Here is a 17,251-nt window from a genome sequence, read left to right as displayed (position 1 = left end):
TAAAAACCAGGAAATTGAATTTATCTTGATATGAAAGAGAAATATTGTTGATGGAAAGATACAAACTGAATAAAATAAATGGAATAAATTTTAACATGGAAAGAAGCTGTCAGTTCTACTTTATTGCACAAAAACCGTGTATTGTTTATCCAGAGTGAAATGTATATTTCAAAATAATTAAATCGTTGCTTCGATAATATGTGATAATTAAGCGTGAATTTCTAACGATGTATCCCGATGAAACACACCTTCTAGATAGAAAAGGATAACTAACTGAATCAATAATTAATGTACGAGCATAATCACGAGTAAAATGGTTGAAACGTTGGCAACCTGTAACTGTTTATTCAGAGTAATTATGGATGCGACTGAGTGGAGAAGGATTCTATCTGTTTTACGATAGCAAACAACAGAGGAGACGCGTCCCGCGAGATAAAGGCAGAATGTTAGATGCCACCAGGTTGGGACAGCATCACAAACAACGGAAGGCAGTGCGATAGTCTCGCGATTCGACTGATTATTCTACCGACGCGATCTCCGTACATATTTACCCAACGGAACTCTCTCTCTGGAAACTGCCGAGTCCCTCACATACTGTCATCTACCGTTAATCGACCACTCGTTGATTGATTATTGATTATCTGATTTTCGCGCGATAAATTTAGATGGAAAAGAATCTTTAAAAATAAATTCAAGATTTGTAGCATCAATTTGTAGCATATTTGTCAGTTAACTATTAGTAATTTTTCTCTCTTCTACATTGTAAATGATATAATAAAGATAAAATATAAAATAGTTTATTTTTATAAAATAAATAATCTAATATTTTTTAAGTCTGTAGTCGTGATAAAAAATTCTTTAGTTCTTTAAAATGAAATTTTTTTGGAGTTTCTTTTTATCCAAAGAATCATCATTTAGCAATAAGAAAGTACTATTAATTAAATGTCTAAAAAAATTTTTGAAATCTAAATTGATTTTATATTTTAAGAGAATATTTGTAAAAAGAGAAAAATTACGTGAGAGATGTTTATGTGATGAGATATTGTATAAAAATGTAGGTACGTTCGAAAACATATTCGAAATTTCGGAAGGAGCCTGCATCCGTATTGATAATGAGAGGCGTCGCGGTACATCGCGGTGGAGAACAATGATGTAACACCATGCATATAATGTAATCTGTGCATAATTGAACGTAAACACGCCGATAATTTGAAGCGGCAATAGCGAACGGACGATGGCAGAGGGACAGAAGGAAAACAGTCATCACGCGGTTACATGAGAATATTCCGCGCCACCAACAAACGAATAATTGCCTTTGCTGAACTTGCATCCTTGCTACGGGCTGCAGTTAATGAAGCTAAGCACCCACGGGAGCGAGAAGCATTATCATTTTAACGAGCCGCGATTGAGGGACACGGAACAAAAGTGAAATAAATCCATAATTGTGAACGGTGTTACCCGAAAATTAGTTAACTCATCAAATACTCGTAGTAGCTTGGAGTAAATGTAAACGTGGAATTTTACGCTATTGACCTAGCTATTGACAATGAATGAATTTTACAATATTGGTCTAGCTATTGACAATAAATGTACTGACAATGAAATTTATTTTATAAAAAATGTTCTAATTGTGATAACTTTAAGCAATATGAAAATGGAATTGATTTTATGAAATGCAAAGCATAAATTAAATTTATAATTCTTTTGTATTTATAATCATTATATAAATCTCAGTTAAATCACGATTGCGAATATAATGTATAATAAATAACAAAAAAGAATCTGAAATCTTAAATTCATTCATATCTAAGTATTATGCACAACGGATATTACAGTTTCTATAATTTTATATATTTAATTACAACAGTTTTGCTTACCTGAGGATAATCGCCGTCTTTCATCTGATAGTCGAACACATAAAAGTAAGTCTTGGGCATGGGCTCCTCCTCGCTATCGAGGATCGGTGCAATGTGAGGATTGTTCGGTTTTTTGGTGTGCCTCAAGGTGAAGAGATCTCCGGTTTGTACGAGCGGCGCCACGAACTGCGCGTCGCTCAACGCCTGCACGCACGCATCCTTCGTGTTGACAGGATGTTGAACTGTTCGCTCCCAGTCAGTGTATTCATTCACCACCTATAATATACAAAAAGAATTTCAAGTCTATTATTTACGTAGACGTTACAAGACATTATTAGAAAATTAAAAGTGACTTGTTTGTCTTTTCTGTTGGGACGATTGTTGTTTTCAACTTTTAAATGATTAAAAGCGCATTCCTAAAAAATTTGTTAACAATAGATTTTCAGTAAAACAGTATATTGATAAATGACTTAATTGAAAAATGAATCAAATTTTTTTTGAAAATAGTCTTTGATAAAATCCTAACTAATTAATTTTTAAATTAAACCCCTTTGCAAATTTTGTACATAATATCGGGCTTGTTTTTCGTCGATGTTGCATACAATATCAGCAATGCGTTTAAGCGTGCTTTTATCCCCTATATTGGCGCTCGTAAAAATATATTGTCGCAGTCATAATTATTTAATTGGCTATAATCATTAAGTAATGCCTGGTTTGCGTCGCTTCTGCGTGGACCGATAACGCCGACCAAATGGAATTGCATCGTCGGTATATTTCGACAAAATGCAATGCTCGCGATTCAATCGTTGTGTGGAACGTAACAATTACGTCCTGCAATAAATTCCGCGCGAATGCAACGATATACGCGCCGCAAATATGCGCGGCACGTCACATATCTCTGGCAATAAATATAACTTATTCTTACTTTTCAGAAATTGCGATATACTACTTAGTTTATTACTTAGATTTCTCTGTCGAGAAATTCAAAGTTTAGATTTTAGATTAAAAAATACTAGATGTTTTTATCTAATAGGATTTTGAAGTTTTAAAAATCGGAGAATAGATCTAGGTTATAGATTCAAACTTTTAATTACATAAAAATTTCATGATTAAAAAAATGTAAGGATAAAAACCAATACATGTTAAGATTCAGTTCACGCGTTTTCAAAAACGTGAATGTTGTGATATTATAAGAACAGTAAAAATTATGTGATAATAAGAATAATATGGAAAAATTAAGAGAGTATTTTTTATTTTATGTTATGAAAAATTGCTATGATTGTGCAGCTATTATTATATGAAAGTCATATTATTTAATTGATTAAATAAAGCACAACTTACCGTATAAAATATTTCAGTGAGGTGATAGACGTAAGCATTTCTCACATATGTGCGAATGATTCTGTCTCTCCTTTCTCCCTCGAAACCTTGCAGGACATCCTTTTCCGCAAACTTCCATAAAGCTTCACTCGTTGTCACGCCGAACAGTAAATCATATTTATTGTTGCTCGTGATTGGTGCACCGTGTTCAGCTTTTTTGGAGAGAGGGCTATAATCAATCGTTATTATAATTTTATTTCAACAATCATAACTTTATAATTTAAATAAATTTATTTTTAATATAGAATATTTCTATTATTATATTTGCTATATGTAAAATATAATATTAAAAATAGAGAATTGAAGAAAATTGAATAGCAGATTAAAATTTCAAGAAAATAAATTGATGGAAAGTAGCAATTAAGAAATCACAATTTTATTGTAAGAATGTTAGAAGATAATGTTAATAATTTGAATAATTGGGATACGGAAATCATTAGAGCACCAGGTAAATCTGAAAATTTCGGTTTGCGCGATTGCAGGTGGAAAACGTAACTTGGTTGGAAGTAAAGATGATAACATGAACTCGTTCCATAGTTTCCGGCACGAGCGTGGTGCGATCTTCGATTGTAAGTATGCTAATGACGTTGTAGAGTTGGGGCAGGTCGTTTACAATCGCGTTAATGAACCACGCTAATGTTCGCGGTGGAACCGGCTCGTTTAGCTCCCTTTTTCCATTTAACGAGAAAACTCCGGGATCCGTCAGACGGAAGACGGAAGGCGGAATTATTGTGGAAGCCGACGTTAAGTACGAGACCCCTCTCTGGGCAAGAAAGCAAAGCCGAGCCCGGAAGTGCACACATCAAAATAACTTTTCCGCCGCTTCACGGATTTCCTTTGCCGCCGCGAAAGAAAATGTAGAAATATACGCCGCATTACCATAAAACTCTATTAAGCCCGTTCTACCGGAATCCGAGGATTTTCCCCTTTTCCCTCTTTTTCCTCACCATGTCTCCAGATTTTATCCTTTTTCCCATTTGCACTATGACCATATCCAAAATGGCACTAAAAGTTCGCTGGGCGTGATTTTATCATATTTTTGGTTCTATATTGATACAGTTAACAGAAATTGAGAGGAAAATCTCGAAACATTTATTGATTTAGAAAAATTCAAGAATTTTGGAATCTAAACAATTTTTTCACAACTAAGAAATAAAGTAGAATTTCTTAGTGTTTATAAAAAAAATTCGTTTAAGAGTCACAAAATCATAAAGCAATTTGAAAATTAAAAATGAATAGATTCTAGATACTTACCCGAATCCTTGAAACTCAGGACCGAGGTAGGACAGAAGATCCTTTTGAAAATCTGGCTTGATGACGACACCATCGACACTTGGACCGAACGCACTAAGAAACGTCGGGGGCTGAATGTTGACTTGCATCAGTTCTTCCAGACTGCTCTCCCTCAAACAATCGACTATAAGCTCATTATCTTTGAGAAGATCGTCGGGAATGGAACAGTTGACAGCCTTAGCTAATTTCAGAGCGTAGGATACAGGATCTTCCACCACGGCCCAGGATGAAAGAGCGCTACCCGACAGTAGTATAGCCCGCTTGAATAATCCTGCAAATAAAAACAATGTTTCGCGATTATTTTCTCTTTTTCAGTTATGTGTATCTAGCTTATTACTCATTTCTATTTAATATTTGAATTTCAAGGTAAATAAAATTTTTAAATTCTTTTGACTTAAGGTTTTAATATTTAGAATATTTTAATTTTTTAATGCTACAATTTTCCAGTTTTTAAATATTTTAATAAGAATATTTCATTTGAAAAAATTTTTAATTATTTTTTTATCTTATTTTACGATTTATTTTACAATTTTTTCCGACTTGTGTATATCCTTCGACGATCAAATCTTTGGTGCGTGTTATTTTGAATCGTTATGTCTGATGCTAGGAGGAAGCGCAGCAATTGCGACGCTGAATATTATACGAGTGGATTGTTTGAGGAGGAAATTATGCCGACGAAAATGGCGCCGCGAGTGGATGGGAGACGTCGTTACTCTTAGTGAGAAAAGAAAGACAAACCAAAGTCGTGCTCTCAAACCTGAAGAAAGAGGTGACCGACGACCCATAATTATCCGAGAAGAAAATCATTCTCGCGCGGAGTCACATTATTTGCCTAAAGGAAAAACGGGATGCTCCGTTTTGTACTTTAAGAAAGAATTTTCAATCTCCGCTGCGCTCGTTGTTGACGCCATTAACTCGTCAGTGGTCGCATTATAAGCATCGCACTAAGATAAAAATTATTTTCTTCTTGTGCATCAAATTACTATCTTCTTCTTTTTTCCGTTTCACAAAACATTTTTTGCAACTTTCATCCATTTGCGACATTTACTTATCAAAGTACGTTATTTAGGCTTTAGACTTTCAATTGTAATTAAAAATTTTTTTTAAAATATTCGCATTATTATTTTAAACAATTACAATTTCTCTCCAAAATTTGCAAGAATTGAGTTTTGTTATTGAATCTAATTGTAGGAATATTTCTCTCCTCCCGGAACTGTAAAAGATGTATTTCTCAATTTTAAGATAAAAAAGATACCGAAATAGGATATTCTGTACTGCAAGATGTTATGCTTCGATTGTCTCATTAACTTATCGAGTAAAAGTAACATATCAAGGAAATTAACGTAAGAGTGTTAGCGAAAGAGAAAGGAGCGGGATGAAAAATGAGAGAGAGGGAGAGAGAGAAGAGGTTTTTAGAGGGTAAAAGCAGGAAATAACAGGACATCGTCGCGTCTCAAGACAGCCGCCTTGGAAAAATGGAATTCTCATTTCTATCCTCTGTGATACGGGAAAGAATGAAGCATCCATGGAGCTAGGATGGTGAGAGAAAAGTCGGCATGCCAAGATCCTTTCTGATCGGAGAGATCCTTCCGTACGCAAACAAATAAAAGGAAATGATGCCTTTCCTCTCGAGAAACAAACAAGTACAAGCGTTTTAAATAATAGAATTGGCAAACAATGCGAATTTTATTCAGCGAGAGAATTTCACGACATTAACGTCGGAATACCGAGAGGAATGACGCCATAATTCTGATGGTTAATCGCAAAGATGGCAAAAAGGGATCAAAACCTTTTTCTATTTTTCGTAAATCTTGAATTGTGTACGGTGATTAATATTTTACAAATTCACTATCATCTTTCATATTCGTAAAATCCACGTTGATTTAATCACTCATTCTTCCGCAATAGATCGACAACTCAAATCTTCTTCGAGCTACTCGATTGCGCAATTATTTGAGTAATTTCTACTGTTTAAGATATATCACGCTTTTTTAATTAATGAAATCAAGGAACTAGACGAGGAACGTAAAAGAACCGCGACGTATAAAAAGCGGGGAAAGGAAAAACTCCCATGGCTTGGGCACGCGTGGATGGCTGCGCTCTCCTTATAAGGGAGGAAAGTATTTTCCAATAGCGCCCACGACGAAGGTGGCGTCGGGTAGGAAGGGACGATATTTCACGCACATAATATCACGAGCGAAGGAGCGAGATGGAGCAGGGATGAAAAGAGGAAGACGGAAAGAGGTAAAGAGAGATGAGGTGGCGGGAGGGAAGGGGAGGGCGCCTCCCCTTATCCTCTCAGCCGTGTCCATCGCCGGGAGGAGGGGGCTTGCAGGGGCTGTTAACCGTCGAACGTTAACCGTGAGCACGACCACGAAGATGGTCTACTGCTGCTGTTACTGGATGAAGATATAAAGGGAGACAGCCAATATCCTCGGCAATGTGTTACCGCGCCGATCCGCGCGTGTTCGTCCTCGAAAATATCGCGAACCCTGCAAAAGAGACTGGGAAGGGGGATGGGTGCGGATATCGGAGAAAGAAATTTCGAGCTGATATTCTTGCTGGTTTAAGCTACTTCTCATTTTCTAAACTCGTCTCTCTCCTTTTTCCCGAGAGTGAGGTATGCGTTATGAAGATATGGCGATTCTCTCGCGACAGATGGCATACGAGTGACGAAGTTCTCCGCGGAGTATTCCGATCGTTAGACCTTGAGGTTTTCAGCAGATTTTCTCTGCTCTTGAGATTCCAGGAAGAATCTCCGCATTCTCCTCCGCGATGACATGATATAATTTTATGGTAAAGTAATATGCGGAATATTAAAACTCATACGTGAGAGGATGTGTTTGCATTTTTAAGTTCACTGATACCTGACTTTCTACATTTGTATTCAAATTTTGAAGACATAAAATATGTAGTTTTTAAGATTTAAATAAAAAATATTGCATTATGTGATTATTTATGAATAAAATTGAGAACCTCTGCTTGTTTCAATTCAACTAGTTTTATCGTGAGAAAGTAACGGAATTCTTACAAAGACGAGCTCGACACGCATAAGCTCATTTCGCCTTCTCGTCGAAGATCTTGTTAACGGATTCGGCTGCAATTCGACAGATCGATATAAATTCCTGCAAGCTCGTAAGTCGATCGAAGAAAATTCATTTTAGAGAAGGAGGAAAATTCTCCTATCTTCGTCTTATTTGTGAATACATAATTGACGTAATGCGTAATTACGTATTAACTAACGCGAAATAACGCACTGTAACGAAACTCATGTAAAACTTGCTACTCTTCAATTATATGTGTAATGCGAAAGCGCTTTTAATCATTTATGAGACGCGCGGGCGCGGCGTGTTCTCTGAATAATTGCGAGCGCAACATGGCAGCGAACGGTTCAGAAATTTCGACTGGCTTCGTTCTCGAGAAAATTTATTAATTACGCGCGCTCGTTTGAATTTTACAATCTACAACTATAATCGCTTTTAACGAAATACCGCTTTTTCCGAGTTTACCGCGTGTTAGTTTATATATATAAGCTCCCGCAAATGATGTATGTTTTTCGTCCAGTTGATATATCATTCCAACTACGTTGGAACTCTCATCATGTTAACTCAACAGCTTTTAATCACTTACCCCGAATGACGGTGGGGCTAATGGCGAGAAAATGCACGCATGCGGCTCCGGTGCCCTGGCCCATGAGGGTGACATTTTCGGGATCGCCCCCGAAACGCGCGATGTGCTCCTTAACCCAGTGCAGGGCAGCGATTTGGTCCATGAGGCCATAATTCGCGACCCTCGCCTTAGTCTGCGGCGCCACGTTGGCGTTCAGGAAGCCGAGCACGCCCAACCGGTAGTTCATGGTGACGATCACTTGGTCGGTGTAGCTCGCTAGGACGCTACCATCGTATGGGTTTCCGCTGCCCCAGTCGTAGCTCTCGCCGTGAATGTACAGCAACACCGGATGCTTCCTGCCGCTCTCCGCCGTGCCTGCGACACAAAGGGATCGCGTCGCGACGCGACGCGACGCGTCGTTTTAGTTCCTCTTTTGCCAACGGCAAGCTGAGGTGACAAAGACGACGGTGCCGGGCGTTGTCGGCGCCCCATCGTCTTCTTTGTCACGAACATGTCGGGAACACGAAGCGTCTACCTGCCGAAGCGGCTCGTATCCGGACATGACCCGGTATTGTCCCATGTTCCGGACAAAATGCGGACCGTGTTGAGCGTTGCGAGATTATCGAATTTCTTTCAACTATTACCGTATAGATAGTCGCATAAAAGAGATTTTTTTAAATCAAATAATTTTATGTTACATTAATTTAAATAATAAAAATGTACAGATACCTTTTTAACTAAAGCTTTTTTTTATTTTAATTAAATTGGAACATAAAAATGAAACTACAAGACTCATCTGAACATTACATAATATTCAATATATTACTATTTTTATGGCTTTTAAAGTATATTTGTAATATATGGAATATTCGACATCTTATTTCATTCTTCTAGGGCATAAAGTCTTGAAAATTGGTAGGAATGAGACATGAAATTATCGAGCCGTAAAATTACAGAGAACCGCACTCGTACCATCTTGCAAAGCTTTACGACAGCGGTTTCACTAATGCGTCCTTCCTTTCGAAAAGAAAGAAAAGAAATAATATCTTTGTCTGTATGAAGGAATTATTTGTCATTTAAGTAAGAGTTTTAATCTTAGAAAAAGTGTAATAAAATATGAATACGAACTAACGCTGTTACTGTATTCGATATGTATAATTTACAAATTTCTTGAAAAATTCGGAACCAAAATTTTTTTAATTTTTAGAAAGGAAGCAAGACTAACAGATATTTAAGTTTTTCAGAAAATGTTTTAGAGTCCTTAGTTTATAATGACTTTTAGTTTTATTTCTTTATACTTTTTTTACATAAATTGACATTCTTTGAAAAGTTTCGCAACTATTTCTTCCCTCTGCTCTTCTTTTTTCCTTCCACTAGACGCGACTTTCTGTCTGACTAGACACACGGTCAACATCGCTCTTTGTTTCGATAAGAGCCACTTCCGTTTTACTTTCGCGATCATAACGACGAGAGTGGCGCGGCGGAGTGATGTGGCAAGTGGTAGGTCCATATTTCGCGATAAGGAACGTCCCCGAAGAGTCCTTCGATGAAAGAAATCTACAATTCCGATGTTCTTATTGTATGCACTTCCCGCCGTTGTCCGCGCATGCACAAGATTCAGAAAATGTAAGAAAGAAGTTTACCTTAGTTGAGAATTTTACTTTCTAGGAAAGCAGATTTCGGAACACAATTTTCGAAAAACATGTACTTCCAATTTCTTTGTCGTCAGTTTTATGTACTTGGCATTAGCGCGTTTTTTAATCGAAGATTAAAAATAGAGATCCTAAACATTTCTACTTTTAAATTTAATTAGTCTGATTAATGGTTACACTTTGCGTAGCTGACTCACAAACGCGATTTTTTTTATAAAAGAGATGCTTCAAAACGTTATCTGTTCTTTCGTTGGAAGTTTACTTAACATGGGATTTTCTCTCTTTTAATTTATCCAGCGGTCCCTTTTATGCAACTGCAGAAATATCTTTCAAATTTTCATCATTTTTTTTCGCAGACCTTGATGCTTACCGGGTAAGTGTACTTCGGTATCTTACAATTAGTATTGGAATAGGTCTGGAGATTCTCTGATCCGTCGAGAAAATTTTTCCCTAACCCACACACCCTCCGATTCTCCCCAACCTCCGCCGAAATTATCTCAGAATCTTAATCAGGTAAGTCTTCCGTCTCAAAGTACTTCGCAAGTTAGCAGCGTATTTGCCGAGACTCTTTATTCGGATTAATGCAGATCCATTTTAAATCCGTTTTCCTTCACCGCGCACACAGAATGTCTCCCGCGATACTTGTAACGAGAATAAACTGCATAAAAAGTATTCTAAAAATTTGTACAAATATACTAGAAAATTTGTGCCAACTCTTTTCCCAGATATGTTTAAAAATACGTTTCTTATAATAACCCAGTGTTTCTAACTGCGTCAAATTATGAAATAAAAATGTGCAGATTGCTAAATTATTATCCAAATTGTAAAAGTAAATGTAATATGTCTGCAAGCATAAAAATTAAATTGAAGTAGAGAAAAAATATGAATTTACTTTCTGAATATGAACATTGTGGGCATTTTGTTTCACATGGTTTATGTATCATAGTCGTTCCGGATCGTGGAAAAAGATTTATACATATAAATTGTATAGTACATATACATGTGCACGCGAGCCCGTTGTAAATATAGAAGCTTAGATAAACGAGCTGCGAATACAAAATTTTTCTCGGGCATTTGGTAGCATGTTGTTACAGTTGCATTAACGTATTAATGTAAAAATAATAGAAAAGTATATTTCTCCAAAAATCGTGTCTTTTGAGCTTTCGCGGATGGCGGTGAATTAATGGTAGGTGGGGCAGGCATTAATCGGAAGCGAACTGGAGATAAATTCGGCGATTGGACCAACGAACCGTTGCACTCGAACGTTTCGAAATGGCTGCGACGCGAAAATGTTTAACGTTTAATGCCAAAACTCGATATTACAGCGAGCTTTCTGCATTTGCTGGAATACTCGATAAATCCCGTTCGGAAAATAGATTAGCGCGATAGGTCATCAACGAGACTTCTCACGACATGCGCGCATTGGTATCAATTTATTCATCCTCCCCGCTCAACCTCCCTTATCCTCCCCTCTGCCCCTCCCCCCTCCCGTGATCAAAACAACGGATGTCAAACATGCCTGAAATAGTTTCAACTTTGTCTCCGCAGGCTTTGCATAATATGCATCGACATGGTGCTCGTTAATTAACGTTGCCAGATGAGTTAATATTAACGAGCGTCGATAATCGTAACGCTCTGACGTTGACTTTCAATGGTCTTTTATTATTTCGAAGCGTAACGCGTTATCAGAAATTGCTTTACGCAAGATATATTTTGACGGTAAAATAATAAAATAATTGATACGATCCGTCTAAATCTGACATATAATCTGATGTAATGATGGGTGTAACATATACGCGCAACGATTTATAGAATTGCACGGCACGCCCATTCCTCTGTAAAATAGTAGTAATCCGAGTTTAAAAGTCAAAGGGCGAATTTGTTAGCGTAACAATACGTCGCCGCGGGGTCGACCATTTTTGCAATGATGTTATTCGTCCATCATCGGAAATCCGATTACTCAGTCCCGCTTTACCCTCTGCTTTCGGAGTATCATTTTTAGCTCGTTATTGTGACAATCCTGCATGTAAAGCTCAGTTTATACCGTCCACTCTTGATCATCATCCACATCATCCATAAATTAATCGATCGACGAAAAGAATTGCGAAAACAGAGGAAGGCTTTTAAATATATAAAAGTGTACATTTTTATCTGATATAATAATATATTTACTAATTCTTTACATGAGTTTTATTAATATCAAGTAACTTTTATTTTGCATTTTATTAATACACAGTCAAAAAAAAATTATTTTTTTCCAGATTCCCAAATATTTCCTTAGGTTTGAGACATTGCAATCGCAATGGCTAATAGATGAGGATAAATGGGGTCATTATCTGAGGTGAACAGTGTAAATTCGGTGTGTAACGTGGATCAATTATTGCTGGCGATATTACGAGAGATTGCGTAGCTGTAACGTAGTGAAACTTGCAGGCGGCTTCAGTAACTTTATCGCTCGCGACTCATTATGCACAAACAGAATCAAAAGTACGTAATTACATCGCGAACTTTACAGTGCAAACTGCGACGGGCATAATCCGCACATAATGTGCGCAGTACGTGAAAGCAAATTAATTACTTCGTTCGTCGCAATATCGCCAGCAAGTTTGTAAACGCGTGGACAAAGCTTGGCTGTGCCAGATTTCGTTAAGTTTTTAACAATAACTAATTTTGTATCGCTTTTTTATTTAAGGCCTTTGTTATTTTTTAAATTATTGACTCACTTTGAATCTAAAATTAATAAAGCACATTTTAAAGAAATTAATCTCTAATCATACATATGAAGTTTTATTTTAGTCCAAACTGCATGACATTTTAAGAGTTGGCTATATTTTAGATTTATTTTCATAATTAATCTGTGTGTCGAGATTACGTTTGATATTTACATTATTGAAACATGAATAATCGAGAAGAGCCTTATTCAATTAAAGCGGATCTTGATGTTTAACAATATTTTGGCGTGAATTTAAATACATATTCACTTATTGTTCGTTAAAATAAAAATGAGACATTGTAAATGATAAAAAAGATATTTAAAAAATTGTACTTTAAGCTTTATCAAAAAAAGTAATAAAAATTTAAAATTTAATTCTATTCAACATAAAAGTTTATTTTAAATAAATTATTAGTGCTGCTGAAATAATTATTGAATAAACTATATATTTATTAATAATTATAAGAATAAATTTTGGACAATGTGATCATATTTTTAATAAAAAATAAACTTTAAAACACAAAATAATGTAACTGAAACAAATTTTAACTTACGCAATCCTCACTCGATTATTTTAATTTATAATTTAAAAATAATTTTTAATTCTTAAAAAATAACAACTTATTAATAAAGTAATGGTAATATTAAGTAGAATATTAAAAATAAATCTCAACATGCAAGAATATCTTGATATATGAGATATGTGAATTTTACCTTGTTTATTATGTAAATATTAAAGCAATAAATAGTTTAATTTCTGTTGGAGTAATAATTATTATTATTACAAAATCCGAGTCTGCATGTTAGTGTAAATTAAGCAAACGACAGGTCAACAAAACGCTTTCAATATAAATTATTACGATTGCATCTCGGGAGACTGACGTCACAGTCGGTGTCGCTTCATCAATAAATTTCATTACGTTCCATCGCTTTAAACCATTCGCATCATTCCAAGCATACTTCAATACACTTATATTAATAAAATCTTCTAAAATGTGATATGAATTCTCAATCAAATTATACATAGTGAGTCAAAGTCGTGTAGTAGTCTCAAACTATACTTCGTAAGAAGGGACCTGTGTGCGGAAGCACGAACGCACATGTGTGCAAACTCATACGCGTGGGACAGCACAGCTGGTCGAATCCGAATTCACCTTAAGCGTTCCAGCAACTCCCTGCGTTATATCCCGCGTCATAAACCGCGTGGTATCTTCCTCCTTTAGTGCGCGATAAAATAAACCACGATCACTGTGTTATCATGCTGCACCGGGGGGGTGTGTTAAATTAAATTGATAAACACTACAACAGCAGCTTTACAGCAATCGCCGCTGCGTGCCGAGCTTTTACGACGCCCAGGAAAGAAAGTGAGAGCAACGTCTCAATAAGTCCTCAGTAGCGCAAGCTAATTTTTTCGGTTTCACAGATTGTTTTTGTAGGAAACGAGAATCCTACTTTCTGAACGTTTTACTTATTGAGCTTTTTGTGTAGTATAACAGTAGTAAAAAGACGTTTGAAGTTCACAATTCTATTTGTAAAAAACCCTTTTCCAATTATTATTAAATTATTAATTTCTATTTACTATAGTTATAATTTTAACTTGATTTCTATTGTGTTATATTTTCAATTATATAGTTGATAAAAAGATTCTCTTAATAAAAAACCTCTCTTATAATTATTCTCTTATAATTACAGAATTCTGGAAAGTTCTTGTGTTCAAAGAATTTTTGTTGAGAGACAATGTACATTAAATTGGCAAAAAGTCCAGAATGTAGAACGTAGCGCGATAGTTTTGAGACATCTAAAAGAAATTAATTAAATAATCGTTTCCAGCGTGCAAATATCAGCATCCTCTTGGCGGATTTTTGCCGGTAAACGAGATTAGAGGGCAAGCGAGTAGTTTTTGAGCGGTGATGCAAACAGAGAGCTGTCGGAGCGCAGGGGGTATGAAGAGAGACGGTGAGAGTGAGAAGTGGAGGAGGGTTGTGGAAAACGCTATGCAGAACTTGGCAGTCGCGCGCGCGGGCTCCGGGCACGATCTCACTTAATTGGGGTCGTGTAATTTAAGTTAAGCAAGTCGTAAAATTTGAATCGTAATTGCGCGCATCCGTTACATGCACACACATGCGAATGCACAAGGCAATACTTTGTGCACGTGTGTGAATGTAATCGAAAACCGCTTTCAGGAGAGACTGTCGAATAGTTTCGCATGTTCTTAACGTTGCTTTTATTAGCGAAGTGTGGCTCTCAAAATTAAATTTTTGAATTCGTTCAATTAGCTTTCGTATTTACATATGGTAAGAATAAATTTGGATGTTTTAAAAAGAAAACTTGATTCTTTTAGATTTAGATTTAGATGAGAAATTAAATAAAAATTGTGCGACATTGGTAACACAAATATATCGCTCGATCTAATAACAATTGTTATCTCTAAAATTTAGTATCTTATTTTTTTATTCATAAAATTGGCATGTATAATAATGTAAAGTCTATATATATATATATGAGGCAAATATAATAAAGTCGGTTCTAACGCTATTTAAAATATATTCAATCCGCTAGGAACATTGAAAGGAAAAATTTTTCATAGTTTTAAACATGATTATTAGATCGTGTCGGTGTAAACGCCGCGGCGATTAAAAGCCACGATGGTGTGGGTAACACAACAGGTAGATAACAAGTACCTGGGCATTATATGGAGATGCGGATAACGCGATTAAGAGCTTACCGTTCCAGTGTATCGTCAAACGTGGATTAGGAGTGGCTGTGGCATAGCTGATGTAGTTAAAAAATTCGCTTCCTCCAAACAACGCATCCGATTCTCGTGTTCAAAGCAAGCTCAAGTTTTTTTGAATCGCAGATTAATCTCGTTTTATATTATGAGATTAAAGGTCTGGAAAACCCCCCGAGTCCTCCGGGAATATAATACACGAGAATTTCAAGGCCGTACAAACAGAAATATACCAGAAGTATTCAGAAATTCAATTATTGTGGAAGTTCATTCTCCAAACCTTTTAACGGCGAGGAAAAGAAACTTCAAAGGAGAAATCTAGCAATTATTGTTTACAGATTCATTTAGAATTAAAAATTATAATTTTCCAAAATTTAAGAGTCTAAAAATCTAGTAACGATAAAATTAAAAGGATTATATAAATACAAATTGATAACATTAAAGTCTCTTAGACCTCGAATTAATTTAGTAACAAATGCAAAAATTATATTACTGAGTCCATGATAAGCTGACATAAGCTCTTGCAGTTACATGTTATGGAGACTCACTCTAACAATAATTCAAGAAGCTAAGGCTTTAAGGATCCGTCAACGTAGCCATAAACGCAACAGCTTCGTCTCTCCTGTACTCACTCGCTAGTACAATCTCGTGGCGTAGACGAGAGCTGACAAGAGTAGACAAGGGAAGTCCCGACCGCTATTTCAATATGGCGCTAGCTAGAGTTTAGCAGACTCCATGAAAACGAGCTTCTTCCAACTGCTCTCAGTCCACCCCCTATCTCCCCTGCCCCTCTATCCCTCACCCCTCTCTCCGCATGCACACAGGCCGTGCAAGTGGCCTTGCATATTTGATGGGACGTTTCTCGGCATCCTTTCAACCGGCAAGTTTCCAGGTATTAGCATAGTAAACATGGATTTACGTTATGCGCGACCCCGCGGCACTATATTACTATATACGGCCGTTACAAGGAGGCACGAGCAAGCTTAGACGTTTACTCACTCAACGCACTTAAGCGCGGAGCGACGCGCCGCTCTTCATCTTCCTAAAACTGCCGTCGATCACATACATTGGCGAAGATTTCGGGCTCGATAACCGAAACTTGAAACTTTATGTCCTATATCTACTAGACGGCATCCATTACTCAAGGATTAGTAGAGTCTAATAGGTAATTAAAACTGGGGATGGGAGAGTTGCATAAGAAATATATTGAATAATCTGCTTTTAAATCAAGAAAATATTTCTTAAAAGTTTAAAATCATATCTGGCTTTAATAATATCTATAAATTTAGACAAACTCTACTTTATTTCGATTTCTATTCGATATACTAGAGTGCACTGTATATGTATACATATACTATAATATTACTATACGTATACACTATATCTGCTAAACACAAAGTAACATTATATCAATGTTATAACTTTCCATTCAACAATATAAATGTAATACAATACATGTTGTACATAACAGTTACATTTCATTCAACATTCAGTTGTTGAATAGAAAGTTATAACATTAATGTTACTGTTACTTTATGTTACATTACTGCACAATACTGTATTATATATTATATATATATATATATATATATGTATCTACTAATACTATTATACTTTATTATAACTTCTTTTATTAAAAATAGGAATAGAAGATTTTACGCTAAGTAGATACATTTTCATTTGTTCGTGAATTTTCGGCGGTTATGCAAACATATGTAAGTTTATCAACTCGAGGATGTTTTCTGAAACTCGCACAGCTATAGGTAGGAGCAACAGAGACATAACAATGATAACTATGAGGAACTTTGCGAATAAACTAGCTGCACGTACGCGACAACGAAACGCGTGAAGCCGCTCACAATAAAAAATGGACGACGTGGCGGATAGGGAGCCCGACTCGAATCCAGGAAGCCACACTATGAATTACACGTGCCACCTGACAATAGATTTTTTTCAACTTCTACCATTGCTCCCAACACGACGACGAATAGCATCCAATTTTTCTCTATTCAACTCTTAA

At 36.2% G+C, this 17,251-nt stretch overlaps 1 protein-coding gene across 1 annotated transcript in view; it reads right to left on the bottom strand.

Moving 5' to 3' along the window:
• The window catches only part of LOC105457401 (neuroligin-4, Y-linked-like), a 189,118-nt gene that overhangs the window by 67,319 nt on the left and 104,548 nt on the right, over positions 1-17,251 (bottom strand). Inside the window, exons 5-8 of the mRNA XM_011702041.1 lie at positions 8,160-8,513; positions 4,491-4,800; positions 3,198-3,405; positions 1,878-2,132 (exon numbers count right to left, since the gene is read on the bottom strand). Of these exons, the coding sequence (XP_011700343.1) occupies positions 1,878-2,132; positions 3,198-3,405; positions 4,491-4,800; positions 8,160-8,513 (1,127 nt within the window). The remainder of the gene's footprint in view (positions 1-1,877; positions 2,133-3,197; positions 3,406-4,490; positions 4,801-8,159; positions 8,514-17,251) is intronic.

Source organism: Wasmannia auropunctata, unplaced genomic scaffold (genome assembly GCF_000956235.1).
Source record: "Wasmannia auropunctata unplaced genomic scaffold, wasmannia.A_1.0 LD335244.1, whole genome shotgun sequence".
NCBI lineage: Eukaryota > Metazoa > Arthropoda > Insecta > Hymenoptera > Formicidae > Wasmannia > Wasmannia auropunctata.
Note: the sequence above shows the minus strand (reverse complement) of the source record. Positions and strands in the feature narration are given on the sequence as shown.